Here is a 15,328-nt window from a genome sequence, read left to right on the forward strand (position 1 = left end):
TAGTTACATTCCAAGGAATCCGGCACCCATTTTGAACCACAACCGCGTTGACAGGGACTTTCTTTTTCTCCACCCAGTGTTACCAGAGGAACACCCAGACATAAAAGTCTTGTTACCAGGCAACATAAAGCGTTGGGCCCTCTATTTTGACACTAGAAGGATTTTCTTATCCAAAGTTGTCCAAAAACATAAAATTTACTTTTAACACAAGATTTCTGATGAAACACATCACTCAGCTAATATATAATGCTTAAATTATCTTCAGGTTTGGTTTAGAAGTTGAAAAATGTAACGACTGATTATGTAAGGTCTGTAAAATGTGATCTGTGAAAACAGTACTGGCCTCTATTGCCTTGTAAGGCATGTAAAAATATACCAGCATTAGTAGGTGCAGGTTGGTGCATGGCAGGCTTTTCTTATCTCTCTCAACACTCTGTCCAAGTGAAGGATCAAGACACCTCCCTTTCTCAGCAGCTTACAAGAATGCATCTGTTTCTCCTCATGTCCGATAATGGGGAAAACATGTTTCCAAAGTATATATATATTGACCTCTGGCTGCATAATTCACCTGCTTTTAGACATACCAACAAAGTGATGCAAAAAACTGACTTAATATAGCTACTACTCCTCTCATGTTTCTTCTCATGGCTTTTATTTGTTCTTGCAGAATGCTTATGTTATCACACACTTCACTGCTTCAACAGCTTCAGCTTGGATATAACACTTAATTCCCATCAATTTTTCACAAAACTCCAGGAGTTTTTCATCTTAGCTGTAAAATCCTATTAAAAAAATAAATAAATAAATATATAAAGTTTTTTTTTGGTATTGTATTTTTAATACAATACCAAAAGCTAAAGCTAAAAGCTTTAAAGCTAAAACTGACTATTTTGTAGCACTTAGAGTTTCATTACTCATACCATGTTTTATTTCAAAAGTAGTAAGTGTAGTATTACCTTATAAAGTGCAGCATGAAAAAAAACTTATTTTAAGTCCAATGCTTTAAAAATAATCGCACGTGCCCTTCACTTGTACAAAAAATGCTGAATTTTACATGGGAGTTGGCGACATCTAGAGCTGAAAAAGATGAACTGCACCAAAAAAAAAAAATAATATTGACGAAAACATGATTCAACGCAGGGCCGTGTAAAGACCATTGGAGGGGAAGGGGCTCAAAATTAAAAAAGGGCACATTGAACAAGATCTTAAAACACCAAACAACAACATAGCAACAACCCATATTAATCAAGAATCTAATTGAATCCTTCTATATCATTGCCATCATGTGGAGACAATGCAAAGCAAAAATATATTTTCCCCAACAGACATAATGTTGCTGTTTCTGCTGGTGACAGTCCTGGAGGGCTGAATTGATCTGAATTGATCTGAGACTGTAGCTGTTAAACAGCCCAGAGGAGAGAAGGTCGCTGGTTATGAAGTTATGTAATAAGTACATTTTCTGCCATTTTACTAATTAAGCCCAAATGATATCTATTTAACTTCTAGAACAACTTGGCTGCAGACTGATTTATAGATCAGAAAAGCCTCAAGGGGTTTAACTCTATATAATTTTTTTATGTTAGCACCTCTGAGATCTGGAATTGTAGGACAGGGTTATCAAGGCAAAGAAAACTCAGTGGCTGTTGGTAGGGGCCTCCACACATTCAGGGACCATTCAGACCACCTAGAAATGGTTTAATTGTAACACAAACCATCGTTTAAACTGTCCTGGGTTCGATTCCCAGCCCGGGGTCTTTCTCCTTAGGTGTGAGTGTCTTTCTCCATGGAGTTTAGATGTTCTCCCAGTGTGTGCATGGGTTCTCTCCGGGTTCTCCGGTTTCCTCCCACAATCCAAAAACATGACTGTCAGGTTAATTGGTCTTTCCAAATTCTCCTTAGGTGTGAGTGTGTGTGCATGGTTGTTTGTCCTGTTTGTCTCTGTGTTGCCCTGCAACAGACTGGCAACCTGTCCAGGATGTACTGGTGCCTATCTCCAATGCAGCTGGAGATAGGCACCAGTAGCTCCCGACATGGGAGCAGGGAGCAGGGTGATCAGAAAATGGATGGATGGATGCATCTCTGACTAACTGTTTACATGTATAATTTAGTGGTCATAAAAGCAAAAAACTAGTATGCACTGGAATTAAGGTGGAATACATGCACACATATTCATGACATACTTTGACGAAATTAATTTCTCTTAGATGTAATTCTACATTTAATCTGAGAATGTGGACCTGTACTGGGTTGATTCTGTGCCTTAAAATAATTTTAACAGTACTCTTGGAGAAGCTTCTTAACTTATAGATTATAAGTTAAGAAATTATAAGTTAAGAAACTTATAATTTATAACTTATAAGTTAATTAACTTATGAATTTCTAAATGTACAAGTAGCTTATAAAGTTACACAACTTACAAGTTGATGTAAAAATAATGTTTCTTTTAACCACAAATTATTATGCTGAGAAGTAAATAACATATTGGGAACTACAGCTTAGATTAGTTCATTGATATATTAATGCAGTAGTAATGTAGCATGGAAACATTTTGCTAGACAAACATTGAGAAGTTTGAATTATTATCAAACATTATGAAGCCAAAAAGACCCTAAAAATATATAGGGCCAACCAAGATAATAAACTAATTTGCAACTAAAACTCAGTTTCACACAAATACAAAGATGGTAGCAATCTGCACCAACTGTTGAACTGGACCATTCAAGGTCAATAAAAAGCTAATCTTCTATTAGCAGTTTCAAAAATCTCTTTGATAAATATTACTTTGCCAAGAGACATCCAACATACATTTATCTTGGCTTTTGGGTCTATTCTTCCTCTTTATTTTCTTTGTCCCTGAAGGGTAAGTCCTTTTTAGTTACAGTTTTACTCACTTGGACACACACTGACCTAACATGGCCACTAGGGGGACCTCAAATCCAATTTCCGTTTTCTTTTTTTTTTGTTAAATTGATTTCTGTAAACAATAATAATGTATATTATTGTGGGGGGAAAAAAAGAATCACAACTTTATAATAAAATTGTGTGTTTTATTAGAAATCATTACTAAAAAAAATCCAATTCCATATAAAATTATAAATGGGAGTCTGCTTGTTTTGTCCATGGTTTAGTAAGGAACTCATCATCTTGAAGTGCTTCACTAGGTGTCCTAACAGATGGGTCCAAATCCAACCGAGACAGAAAGAGAAATAAGAAAGCAAGGAGAAACTGTTTAATCAATCAACATTTTGCACAGCTTAATGTCAACTTAACTGTCAACCCAGTTAGGTTGACATTAAAAGCTAAAATTTAGACTGCTAAATATAACAAACAGTTTTTACCTTGCAAATATACTTTTCGATCATTTGCTATTTCAGCCACAGAAAATGCTAATATTAATTTCAAAGAGAGAATTTAATTCTTGTTACCTATCGCAACTGTCAACACACTACCTGTAATAGGTGAATATTCTTTACCTGATAAATGACACAGATAAAATAATGTTAAAGCCAAACCAATGATAACACATGTTGCACTCAGCTTCAGACTTCCAACAATCATTAACTTTCAATTATAATTAGGGGCTTGCCTGCAAGAAAAGAACAAAACAATGTAATTAATAGATTTATAATATCAATATAAGGCCAGATAAGTGTTTCCTAGTCTGTTATAGGAAAAAAAACATTAGCGTTTTCTTTGAACAAGCCAGATTCCTCGTGAGATTTTGTCTTCAGGAGATGGCTCATCAAAGTTGTCACCAGACCGATGATCAGTGGTTTTCAACTTCTACAACTTCTAAGAATCTAGAATTGAATTACTGCTGTAAATTGTCACCCAAAGAAATAAAAATAAAAACTTTTTTTTAAGATTCCTGCCGAATTGACAAATTTTAAGTTAAGAAATGCCTACCAACCTGTCTTGAAATAGAATTTAGAGCTTCCAAACAAAAATGTTTGACACCTTGGCAATACAAATGATCATACTAGGTTTACATGGTGATCCTTTGCCAACTTGTAAAGTTGTAAAATAAGTACAGTGTCTTGAACTTAAAAACAGATTAAAATAAAATTTCACATAAGCTGTAAAATTTGTATAAAACAGAAAAAAGTCAACAGGGATATAATAAACTTTATTCTATGCTGACACGATTTAACCATTTTTGTAAGCTGCAAGTAAACAAACTGGGAAAGGCTTGAAGTAGTGTTTTTTATACAATACAAACACAAATTACTCCATTGTTTTATTATTATAACACATTATTGTATGTAATGAAGAATTTATCATCTTATAATATTATTGTATGTCAAGAACAAAAGTTATTTTACCTTTTATATAAAAAAAAATATTTCATTTGAAGTCAGGGTAAGGTTTGCTTTTAAAAACCTGTTGGAATTCCAGAGAAACTTTTTCAAAAAAAACTACAAAACAGGTGAAAATGAACAGGTAGTCCCGACGAAGTTAGGTTTCCTTCACAGGATGGATCATTGTCAGTTTTATATGGTGGTAAAATGATAGGCTGGGCAATGAATTACAGAAGTAATTGGAAGACGGTTTACAAAATTCACTTATGTATTTGCAAACTGTATGTTGTCCTGGCTATAGCAAATCTTCTGTGTAGCCAGAAATAAAACACAAGAACTTACTGAGACATTGTGGTGGCTCAGAGTCATATTTGCCAGTTTGGTACACTGAATACTTTCACTCCCAAACATGGTATATCCTGTGTTGCATGAGAAATATATCTTTTGTTGATATTCTGGTTCACAGTCACTATTCCAAGAATGTTTGCCATTTTCCACTTTGGTTGGCTTGGAACAAGTAACAGCTGCAGAAAATTAGAAAAATAATATTGCTATATCAGATTAAAATTGTTTTCACCTATGTCTTTTTTGTTAAGTTCATGTTGTCAGGCATTTTCTTTGATGAGTGACCTTTAAAATAATGTTATATCGTATTTTATAATTTTATGAGGGAAGCAATTACTTTCTCCCATAGGGCAAGGCTGGTTTGAACTGTTTTTTCCTTAATAAATAAAATTATCATGGTAAGAAAACATTTCATGTTTATTGTTTTTGTCTATGTTTGATTTTGAAAGGGATTTGATGACCCTTAATATTTAGACACTCTCAAGAAATCTATAAATGAGGGCAATTAAACTTTATAGAAATACATATTATCCTATTGTGAATGTGTCACAACGTTCAATATATGAGTATGAAACTGTGCCAAAAATATATTTTTACATTTTATATTGTTCTTTTGTTGCTAGAACAGATTAAATAATTTGTGTTGTAAATTTGCTTTATTCTATGAATAAAGAAGTCTGCTGAGATCATCCTGAATAAATATCATCTGCACTTTGATAAAGATTAGATCTGGGGCATGAAGCTAATTTGACATGTACAGCAGATTTTATTTACAACTAACAGTCATGCAGCATGTAATATGCAGTTTAATTCACAGGCCAAATCTATTTATGTGGCAATCTCTTACTTAAAACAGCTATACTTCACTTCGATGATATGCTGGCAAGACACAATTTGACAAGTGACCAACAGTTTAATGTTAAGTACATTTTAGGTAAGGTACTCTAAAGTGGATGACTCCATTCAATAGTAAAGAGCCCACAGTGGATACACACAGGCATATAAGGGCAAATAGAAAAGAATTATTCATGAAAGCCATGTCATTGAACTAGGTTTATGTGGTGATCCTATGGCAAATTCTGCTGTAAAATAGGTACACTTCAGCTTAAAGACAAACTAAATTAAGATTTCATATTAGTTATACAATCGCATGCAACAGGTAAAAGCCAACAGTGACACTTTTAATGCTTGTAAAAAAAAGCATGTTTGAGCACAGAAACCCAGGAGATATTACAAGCCAAACTAAGGATTTCAGGGAAATGAACAAAGAGCAATTTTACAAGTAGTTGAAAGATGGCCATGTTATTCACAAATGTATTTGCAAATTATTTGTATGCTGTCTTGGATAAAGAGTCTTCTGTGAAGTACAAGAACTTACTGATGCATGGGGGTGGCTCGGAATCATATTCACCTGCTTTGGTACACCTAATGTTTTCATTCCCCACCATGGTGTATCCTGTGTTACATGTATAATGTATCATTTGTTGATATTCTGGTTCTTCATCACTATCCCATGAATGTTCACCATTTTTCACTTCAGTCGGTTTGGAACAAGTAACAACTGCAAAAATGACAAAAAAAGTATTGTTGTTCCAGGTTCAAACTGTTTTCATCAACGTCTTTTCAGCCTACTTCATGTTCTTGATTCTATAGGTTTTGACAATAATCAGACAGGGGTTTGACGAGTGACATTTAAAAAAAAATCTTTTTGAGAAAACAAAATCTTTTTGAGAAAACAAAGAATAGTCAAACTGAACCGCACTTACTGACACAAAATGACTGCCCAAACCATCCTCTTTTTACGCAAATTTTGAAGCTTGATCCAGAGATTTGGTAACTGCATAAAGAAAAAATAAATCATAAAGATTGATAGACTCTGACAGGCCAATCTTAAATAAGGTTCAGTTGATTTACTGTTTACCTACTATGCTCCTAATTTTATCATTTGATTTATGCTTCACATAGAGTTATAGTTTGCAGACAGGATCCAAACAATTCCCTCTCCCCCGTTTAAGTTGTATCTTTCTTCATAAAATAACACTGGCTATAATCTCCAAAATATCATGAAAGTATGTGGCGTGAGCAAATGAAACGAAACTTGAACTTTTGGGCCAACATTGCAGGATGAAAGTCTTAAAAGTATAGGATGCAAAAACAAAAAAACAACAACAAAAAACATAAAAATGTGATGGCAGCATCATTTTCTTTCTTTGGAACACAACTTGTGTTTATGTTGGCTGGAGTAGCAGCCAGCTTCACTGTAAAAACACAAAGTCTTAAATTGTTTTGCTCCAGTTTCAACTGAAAATATCTTGAAATAAGACAAAACTAACCTACAGGTAGTGATTGAGCAAGATAAAGGCTTGTTTTAAGTCAATAATTATGTAATATGTACTAGTTCCATTGGCAGACAATTTCAAGACATTTTCCCCATGTTTTAAGTGAAATAATCTGCTATAACCTTTTGTTTTATAGCAAAAGGTTGCAACTAACAACTGTCAGGTGTGTGCTAAAAGGCAAAAATTATGGTAAATTTTGATTTTCAGCAATAGTGAGTTCAAGAATGTAGGTTACAAAAGAATGCCTTTGTCAGAAGAAAGTTACATTTTTCGAAATGTTCTAGTTTAAAAAAATGAAATGAACTCATAAAGCAAGAAATTTGTCTGAAACAATAATTTAATGTGGTAAAATGTACATGCAGCCCCCAAAATATTTCATGAATAATGCCATGATTCGTCTCAGTTAAAATATGAAGTAAGGCCATTTTCTACGTGATGTTAGTCGGTATTTTTACTAATCTTATTGACTCTAAGCATTTTTTATGTGTGAACATTTCCACATATAGATCAGATCTTAACATAGATCAAATTTCCGCATGGTATAATACAGTATATTCTGTTATTGCAGTAATAAGTTCAAGAACTCCTTCTAACCAAGCATAATCATGTTAGTGTCCCTCATGATTTAGTCAAATCGCTGAAAGTCAAGACAAACACTTGATTTTGTGAAATAACACCTTGGCATTTAAACAGAAAATTACATAATTTAAACACATGGAATCATTCATACCCTTCTTCACAGCCTACTTTGGCCATTGAATAAAACTCAGTACTGCCGCTGGTAACAATGTACATGTGTTCATCTGCTTTAGGAAGACCACAGTCTATCTCTTTGATATAAAAAAAAACACAAAAGAAGATATCAGTGTAGGATTATATAGAGCCAATACAACCCCATTATGCATGCTGGATGACTGTTTTCCTCAGGTGTAATATGCTAGTTAGACTGGACTCATTCTTTCAGATGAGATCTGGCTCAGTCCACTTGCCATCATTGCAGTTCATGATCGCAGAACCACTTTCTTTTTCATATCCATTTCTGCAAACAAGTGTTACCTGAGAACCTTCTGGGAAATCATTTGTTTCAAGAAATTTAAAAGTGAAAGTCATGTTCCCTCCAATTTCAGGTTAGGGACAGTCAGCTAGAAGGAAATAAAAATGAAGAAAAACCACACAAACCAAAAGGTTCTTTTGTTGTTTCAAACCAAATAATACGTTTATATTTCAATCTGGATCAACTCACACAGAGAAAAATAAGCAGTTAGAGGATTTTAATGAACAAATCTTTGGCGCTCGAACCGGCGGAAGACTAATGAGCGTAGATCGCCGGGGGGGAGATGCTGAGTCCGGCGAAGCTCACTAGTCTTACCCCCCGGTCCGAATACTGATGATGGAGCAGAGCCTTGGATGGAGGAGCGCGTAGGGCGCCTGGAGAATGGTCATCGGGCTGAAGGTGGAGATGGGGAGGAGGTGGGCGAAGCACAGCTGACGAGCAGGCAGATCCCCGGAAGCTCGTCTTCTTGAATGGACCGGCTTGACGTTGATTGGCTGGGACGCGCGAGGGCGCCGATCCTGATTGGCTGCAGCAGGGTGTGACGTGATTGAAGAGGATCAGCTGTGATGTAGATCAGCTGTGTTCTGTCTCCCAGCTTGAATTTACGCCTAAGCTCCATTTCAATCTGGATCAACTCACACAGAGAAAAATAAGCAGTTAGAGGATTTTAATGAACAAATCTTTGGCGCTCGAACCGGCGGAAGACTAATGAGCGTAGGTCGCCGGGGGAGATGCTGAGTCCGGCGAAGCTCACTAGTCTGACCCCCCAAAAAGAGGGTGCCGGCCGAGGCCTAGCTGCCTGCAGTCCGACGGACTGTATGCAGGCTCTGAAGCGGGGCCTGCAGTCTGATAGACTTGTTAGGCACGAGCCGCATCGTTGGCGGGGGCCACTAGGCACGAACCGCATCATTGGCGGGGGCCACTAGGCGCGAGCCGCATCGTTGGCGGGGGCCACTAGGCGCGAGCCGCATCGTTGGCGGGGGCCACTAGGCGCGAGCCGCATCGTTGGCGGGGGCCACTAGGCGCGAGCCACTAGGCGCGAGCCGCATCGTTGGCGGGGCCACTAGGCGCGAGCCGCATCGTTGGCGGGGGCCACTAGGCGCGAGCCGCATCGTTGGCGGGGGCCACTAGGCGCGAGCCGCATCGTTGGCGGGGGCCACTAGGCGCGAGCCGCATCGTTGGCGGGGGCCTGCAGTCTGATAGACTTGTTAGGCGCGAGCCGCATCGTTGGCGGGGGCCACTAGGCACGAGCCGCATCGTTGGCGGGGGCCACTAGGCGCGAGCCGCATCGTTGGCGGGGGCCACTAGGCGCGAGCCGCATCGTTGGCGGGGGCCTGCAGTCTGATAGACTTGTTAGGCGCGAGCCGCGTCGTTGGCGGGGGCCGCTAGGCACGAGCCACGTCGTTGGCGGGGGCCGCAAGGGACTGACAGACGTATACAGGCCTGATGAGCATGATGTGCTACGAGGAGCGGAGGGGGGACCGGTTGCTGCCGGGCTGAAGGCTGAGGATCTCTGGTCTGGCCGGTTCCCCTTGAAATTTAATGGTTAAAAATGGCCCAAAAAAAAAAAACTACATCGTCATGCTGACTGCTCACCTGATGACATGGAGCGTTGGGCTTCGAGCACAGTTGCGAGATTAGGTCTGATGTAGGAAGTGAAGGCCGAAGATGACCAGCGGCCAAGCTGGAGGAGGGAAGCGATGGGGACGCCTTGTGCTGGGGCGGATGTAGCAGCGCCTATTCTAAATGGATTTCCTGAATAATGATCGGGGAGAAGGCCACCTTCTCGTAAAATAGGGCGGAGGTGGCGGATAAACGAATCTGCGGTCGTGGGGAAGCCTACGGGAGCTATAAACTGGGGTTTAGCTTCCTGATAGATTTGATGCCTTTTGCACACGAATTTGAGTGTGGCACGGAAGGGGCAAGATGGCCGTCTATGCGTGGAGTGCGTGATTAGGAGGGTGCAATGGTCGGGGAAAAACTTGATATCGGAGATTGATAAATCTTTTGGAGGGTTGAAGACTGGAGAAGCTGAGGCGAACTCGCCCGACCTGAGGAAACCATAGGATGCTTGGAGAAGAGCGCAGGAGAGGAGCGCTTTAACGTAGTTGGAGAAAGTACAAGCTCGGAGCACGGTGATGAGCTTTATGGGTAGAGGGAGAGTGATAGGCTTCAGCGGTTGGGATACCTGGTGGAATGCTTAGAGGTCAAAGAGTAGAAGTTTCGCGGCTGGGTTCGAAAGGAGACTGGGTGCTGTGCTTGGTTGCGAAAGTTTTGCGTGAAGATTGATTCCTGCGAACGACTGAGAATATAGGGGATTTGACTGACGAAGGTTGACAGTGGGTGATGAAGGCGAGGACGTTGGACATGGTGACAGAGTATGAGGTAGAATTAACAGCTCCTGGCTGAGGATCACCGAGCGGGTGGTTGGTACGGCGAAGCTTAGGCAAGAGGGCTTGGTCGACCTAGCTGACCTGTTTCTGCAATATTGAGGCGCAGCGATATTGCGGGGCGATGTTGTACAAGTACTACACTCTGGTGAAAGAATAGGAACCTCTCCAAAATGTGACTTTTGTAGAGTCGGAGTCACTGACTGAAATGTTACTTGGTTAAAAGTCTTAAAGTATCTGAAATGCCCTGTACTTCGAAATACTTAAGTAGAAAAGTATATACTTTTTTTTTTTTTTTTTTTTTTTTTTTTTTAATACCACGCTGCTGTTGCGGGGGCCCTCCGAGGGGCGCGAGCCGCGTTGTTGGAGGGGGCCCTCCGAGGGGCTGGAGGGGGCCCTCCGAGGGGCTGGAAGGGTTGGAGGGGGCCCTCCGAGGGGCTGGAAGGGTTGGAGGGGGCCCTCCGAGGGGCTGGAGGGGCCCTCCGAGGGGCTGGAAGGGTTGGAGGGGGCCCTCCGAGGGGCGCGAGCCGCGTCGTTGGCGGGGGCCCGCCGAGGGGCGGAAGCCGCGTTTTGAGCTGTGAATGATGTGTCAGCGCTAACTAAAGGCCGAAGGCCGCTGGTCTGCCGGATTACTAGGTAAGAATGTGTTAAAGACTGTCAGTGCTCCATCGCCAGGCATTTGAAAGATACTCACGTAGCGGATAAGAACGTTGAGCTTCACGCACAGCTGAAGTTCAGTCCGACATGAAATGGAAGGCTGGGGATGGCCGATGGCCGAGCGATAGATAGAAGCTGTAGGAACACTTGGACAATGGTTATGCTGAACCGGCTGAGGGTGCAGAAAAGATAGTAGTGCCTTTCGTTTGGGAAGCTTATGGGGAGGTTGTAGTGGTCAGGGAAGGATTGGGAACGGACTAAGAAATTCGAACGATGCTAGGAAGGAAGCGGATGATGGGGGCGCTTGGTGAAAGACGACCCTTTGTAACGGAGATACCTTGACTAAGGATCGAGGAGAGACTAGATGATGTGCTAGATCGCTGAAGCGCTACACAGAAAATAATTCCGACAGGCAGAACTGGACGTGACAAGTTTGGATCAACAATCATCGAGACGGTGAGTGATGAAGGTGAGAACTGGACGTCTTAAAGTATCTGAGAGAGCTGGAGGAGTAAGGGAGACGGATTCATAACTGAGCAGGACTTGGTGACTGATTGCCGGACGACGTAAACGAGGAAGTAGTAGAAGGGCAAAACCCGATTTTGTGCCATTACGTGCTGAACACAGGAAGGGATATAGTGTCATTTAGTCGAGCGTTGGTTCTAAGAAGGATGGATCAGCTCAGGGAGAGTAATGGCCGTGAGTAGTGACAGGCAGCAAAGACCTGGCTTCTTTCATAGGCTGAGCGAGTTCTACGGGGACGCAGAAGAGGAAATGAATAAAAGGTATAAATCTTGATTGACATGATCGTCACTTCTAAATTTGTCCAGCAGATGGTAGCAGGAGACCATGAGAAAGCCATGAACTGCGTTATCATGAGCTTGAGACTTAAATTCCCATAATACATTCGAATTGCACGAATATACAAAAACTACTGAAATACTGGTGAGACTTATATTAATTTTTGGACTAGGCGATTATGCTAAATGCTTGTTTAGCGATGAGCGTGGGCTCTTAACGCCAGAGGTTGTTGGCAACTTGAGTTTAAGACAAACCGGTTCGCGCTGAATTCGGGAAGTAGAATAGCAGATGCGTACCCGACGCCTTAGAAAACGTGTATTGCCTTAAGCGCCGCTCTCTGATGGCCAGCGAGAGCCGCACGAGAGATCGACCAACTACGCGTATTTAAATGAAAAACAGGCAGAATTACGGGAGCTAAACGAGATACTCAGACAGCACAACCCCTAAATATAAAGAAGCAACAAAGAAACAAACCCTTATCGAACCAGACTTAACACCCGGACTCGTCCGTGACTTTAAATAATCACGTCCTGTTTAAATAAGCTGAAGCTGTGGCAGACAGCCTGAGGGCCTCTGGGATTAGAGGGCAGGGTGTGCCGAGGAGCGACTGGGCTCCTGGCGGAATGGAGCGATCTAAGCCAGCAACTGAGGCGAGGGCTTCGGGGCCGGGCGGGGAATGCCGGAACGAAATGCTGAATTGAGAGCCGATTAGGCTGAGATGAGGTGAACCCAGCTCGCTGACTGCACTAAGCGTTCGGTTGTCCCTGAGACGTACAGATTGACCCGCCCAGGGGCGACATGAACATGCATTGAAGTGCTGGTGCACTGACTGAGAGCTGAGCGAACGGCTGATGAACTGGACAGGAGCGGGTACGTCTTACCTGGCAACGCCCTCGATGGGCGGGAGATGTTATGGTATGATGAGACTGAAGAGCCGGCTGGAGCCAAGACACGGAGTGAGCGCAGTGGTCCGGAGGCAGCGTACGCCTGGCGACGAACAGGAGGAGACCGTCCAGGTAATGGAGCCAGTTCATGATGAGACAGCAGAAACAGCAGGAGGAACCAAAGCAGGTCTTGGGGACAACCTGCGCACGACTGCGGGGCAGCGTCAGAGAGCCGCAGCAATTGAACGATCGTGAGCCGGAGCAGGGAACCAGGCGGATGACGGAATGTGACCACGACATGAAAAGGGAAGATGTCCCGCTTCGACGCCGCCGATGGAGGCCGAAGGAAGGCTAGGAGCGGCAGTAGGATCTGTGAGGAGCCACTGGAAGATTAACGAAGTGCAGCCGGCGGCCAAGGGATGATTCCTGGACCTGAGCGGTGAAAGAAGGGAAGGACATCTACGGTGCTCTGCAGACCAAAGACGAAGCACAGCTGACGAGCAGGCAGATCCCCGGAAGCTCGTCTTCTTGAATGGACCGGCTTGACGTTGATTGGCTGGGACGCGCGAGGGCGCCGATCCTGATTGGCTGCAGCAGGGTGTGACGTGATTGAAGAGGATCAGCTGTGATGTAGATCAGCTGTGTTCTGTCTCCCAGCTTGAATTTACGCCTAAGCTCCATATCCACTTTATGGCCCACATGGTTGTGACTTCAAAGTGCACCAGAAAATGAAACTTGGGAACTGGTAAAAAGTACATTAAACAAAACTGCTAATAAACATGGTAATGCGTGCATGTTAAAACCTTTACATAAAAACAAATGCAGATTTTAAAATGCTGATGACTCCTTTGTAATTTGAATGGCTTTGCATTAAAACTTATGCTGTTTTACTAAAAAATGCTTCCTATCTAGTCTACATACAAGTAGGCTACTGTAAAATGAAGTGTTTTTAATTTTGCCTGGCTGGTCCTTGATGTCATTAATACAAGTCATTTTGACGTTGAAACGTCTGGAGGACGTTAACAAACGTCCAGTCATCACTTTCCTTTCGTCCGCAGTCAACGGCCGCAGGATATTACATTTTGATGTCCGGCAGACCGCGTCAATGCTCCGGTCCGGGGCCTGTTTTTCACAAATATTAATGTTTCACAAATTGCTATGAACGCACACCTACGAGCTTTTATGTCTTCTAGAAGATACAGCTTCTACAAAATTAAAGCATTGCTAATCTGTTTATCTTATAGATAACTTAGTATTTGTGTGGAATTTAAACGAAAAATGAACGTTTCAGTAATGTGAAGGCTGCGACGCCAAGTCCACCTTGTATTATTCTCAAAATGACCCAACATTAAGGGGGAAAAAAACGATATCTGCTTTTATATGTGACAGCAATAGCTAATACATACATATACAATTCATTTAGCCGAATTACTGACCTGTAAGTGCAACATTTCCAATCAATAGGGACAGGATGAGGAGTTTTCTCTGTCTATGGGTGTCCAGGAAAACCTCCATAACAGGCTGTGGAAGGAGATACAAACTGTCCGGGAAAAGTTACATCTACCCCAGTCCGACTTATTTAGAGTGGTAATGCAGTGTGAAGACGCTCCTCGCGGTAATAACAATTCTCCTTCCGCTGATGGGAATTTCGCCTTTTTTTAAGAGAGGGCCGCTGTGTTTGAAGTGGCTTATAATGATGAACGTCTAACACTTCAAAGAGCCGGTATTCTTCAAGACCAATCAACCCTGAGTATTGAATGATACGTTTACTGAGGTCTGAAACTACACAAATCCGATTTTTTTCCCATTCAACCTGTTTCTGAACTTTTCGTGACACAGATCCGATATGACCCAAGGTACTTGGATTTGTGGTTCTAAATCCGAAATGAGGTAGTGAAATGAACAACTTCTGTGCCGCAATTCAACTGAAACTTAAACTCCTCTATTTCTGATGTCGACTTCGTCAACGTTATGGGGATATTAATTTGTTTGGACAGGAGCCCATGGCGGTGTTTGCATATACACTCATGAGTTTTTGTTTGTTTGTTTGTTTTGGGGGGTTTGGGGGGATTACCATAAACTGCTGCTCATTCTATATATATGCAATATCCCCAATTTACCATCAAATGTTAAAAGAGACTTAGTGTTTCATAAACATATTTATCTTTACATATGAATGCTACATATACTATACTCATTCTTCTATTGTCAGAAATAGATTTTTTTTTATCTTATCTGAAAATGTTTCATTTTAAGGATGATGATTTGAAATCTTCCTCAAAAAATGGTTTGTTATTGTTCTGTATAGTAGACAAAAATCTGACAGTAAATGTTCATGAAAAGAAAGAATTTTCACCAGCCACCATTGAAGTTTGTAAACTGAATTAACCCCATTGTGTTGTTCGTGGACAACTTGTATTATGTATCTGTCCTTATAAAACATCACAAAACAGAAAAACCTGGAAACTTGCAGGCTTAATAGTCATCAAGAACTCTAAGATGAGTGTTTTTTTTTTTTTATAATGAAAATAATTTCTAACTTAAATAGAAAAAAAAATGG

The 15,328-nt window shown here is 41.4% G+C and overlaps 1 protein-coding gene across 1 annotated transcript; it reads right to left on the bottom strand.

The window, feature by feature from the left end:
* Positions 1 to 4,328: 4,328 nt before the first annotated feature.
* Positions 4,329 to 15,060, bottom strand: LOC129372768 (membrane cofactor protein-like). The gene is made up of 5 exons (XM_055050272.1): positions 14,205 to 15,060; positions 7,713 to 7,812; positions 6,410 to 6,480; positions 6,022 to 6,204; positions 4,329 to 4,822 (listed from the first exon to the last, which is right to left on the bottom strand). The coding sequence occupies exons 1-5, from the start codon at positions 14,281 to 14,283 to the stop codon at positions 4,563 to 4,565; spliced, it is 693 nt and encodes a 230-aa protein (XP_054906247.1). The 5' UTR covers positions 14,284 to 15,060; the 3' UTR covers positions 4,329 to 4,562.
* Positions 15,061 to 15,328: the final 268 nt, after the last annotated feature.

This window comes from Poeciliopsis prolifica, unplaced genomic scaffold (genome assembly GCF_027474105.1).
Source record: "Poeciliopsis prolifica strain line A6 unplaced genomic scaffold, Auburn_PproV2 SCAFFOLD030, whole genome shotgun sequence".
Taxonomy (NCBI): domain Eukaryota; kingdom Metazoa; phylum Chordata; class Actinopteri; order Cyprinodontiformes; family Poeciliidae; genus Poeciliopsis; species Poeciliopsis prolifica.

Excerpts from the sequence above, each read along its gene's own strand:
- LOC129372768 (XM_055050272.1), bottom strand. The coding sequence starts at position 14,283 with ATGGAGGTTTTCCTGGACACCCATAGACAGAGAAAACTCCTCATCCTG. Across the intron at positions 6,205-6,409 it reads TGGGCAGTCATTTTGTGTCA|TTGTTACTTGTTCCAAACCG; the intron begins GTAAGTGCGGTT and ends TCATTTTTGCAG. Across the intron at positions 4,823-6,021 it reads CGAGCCACCCCCATGCATCA|CTGTTACTTGTTCCAAGCCA; the intron begins GTAAGTTCTTGT and ends AATTTTCTGCAG.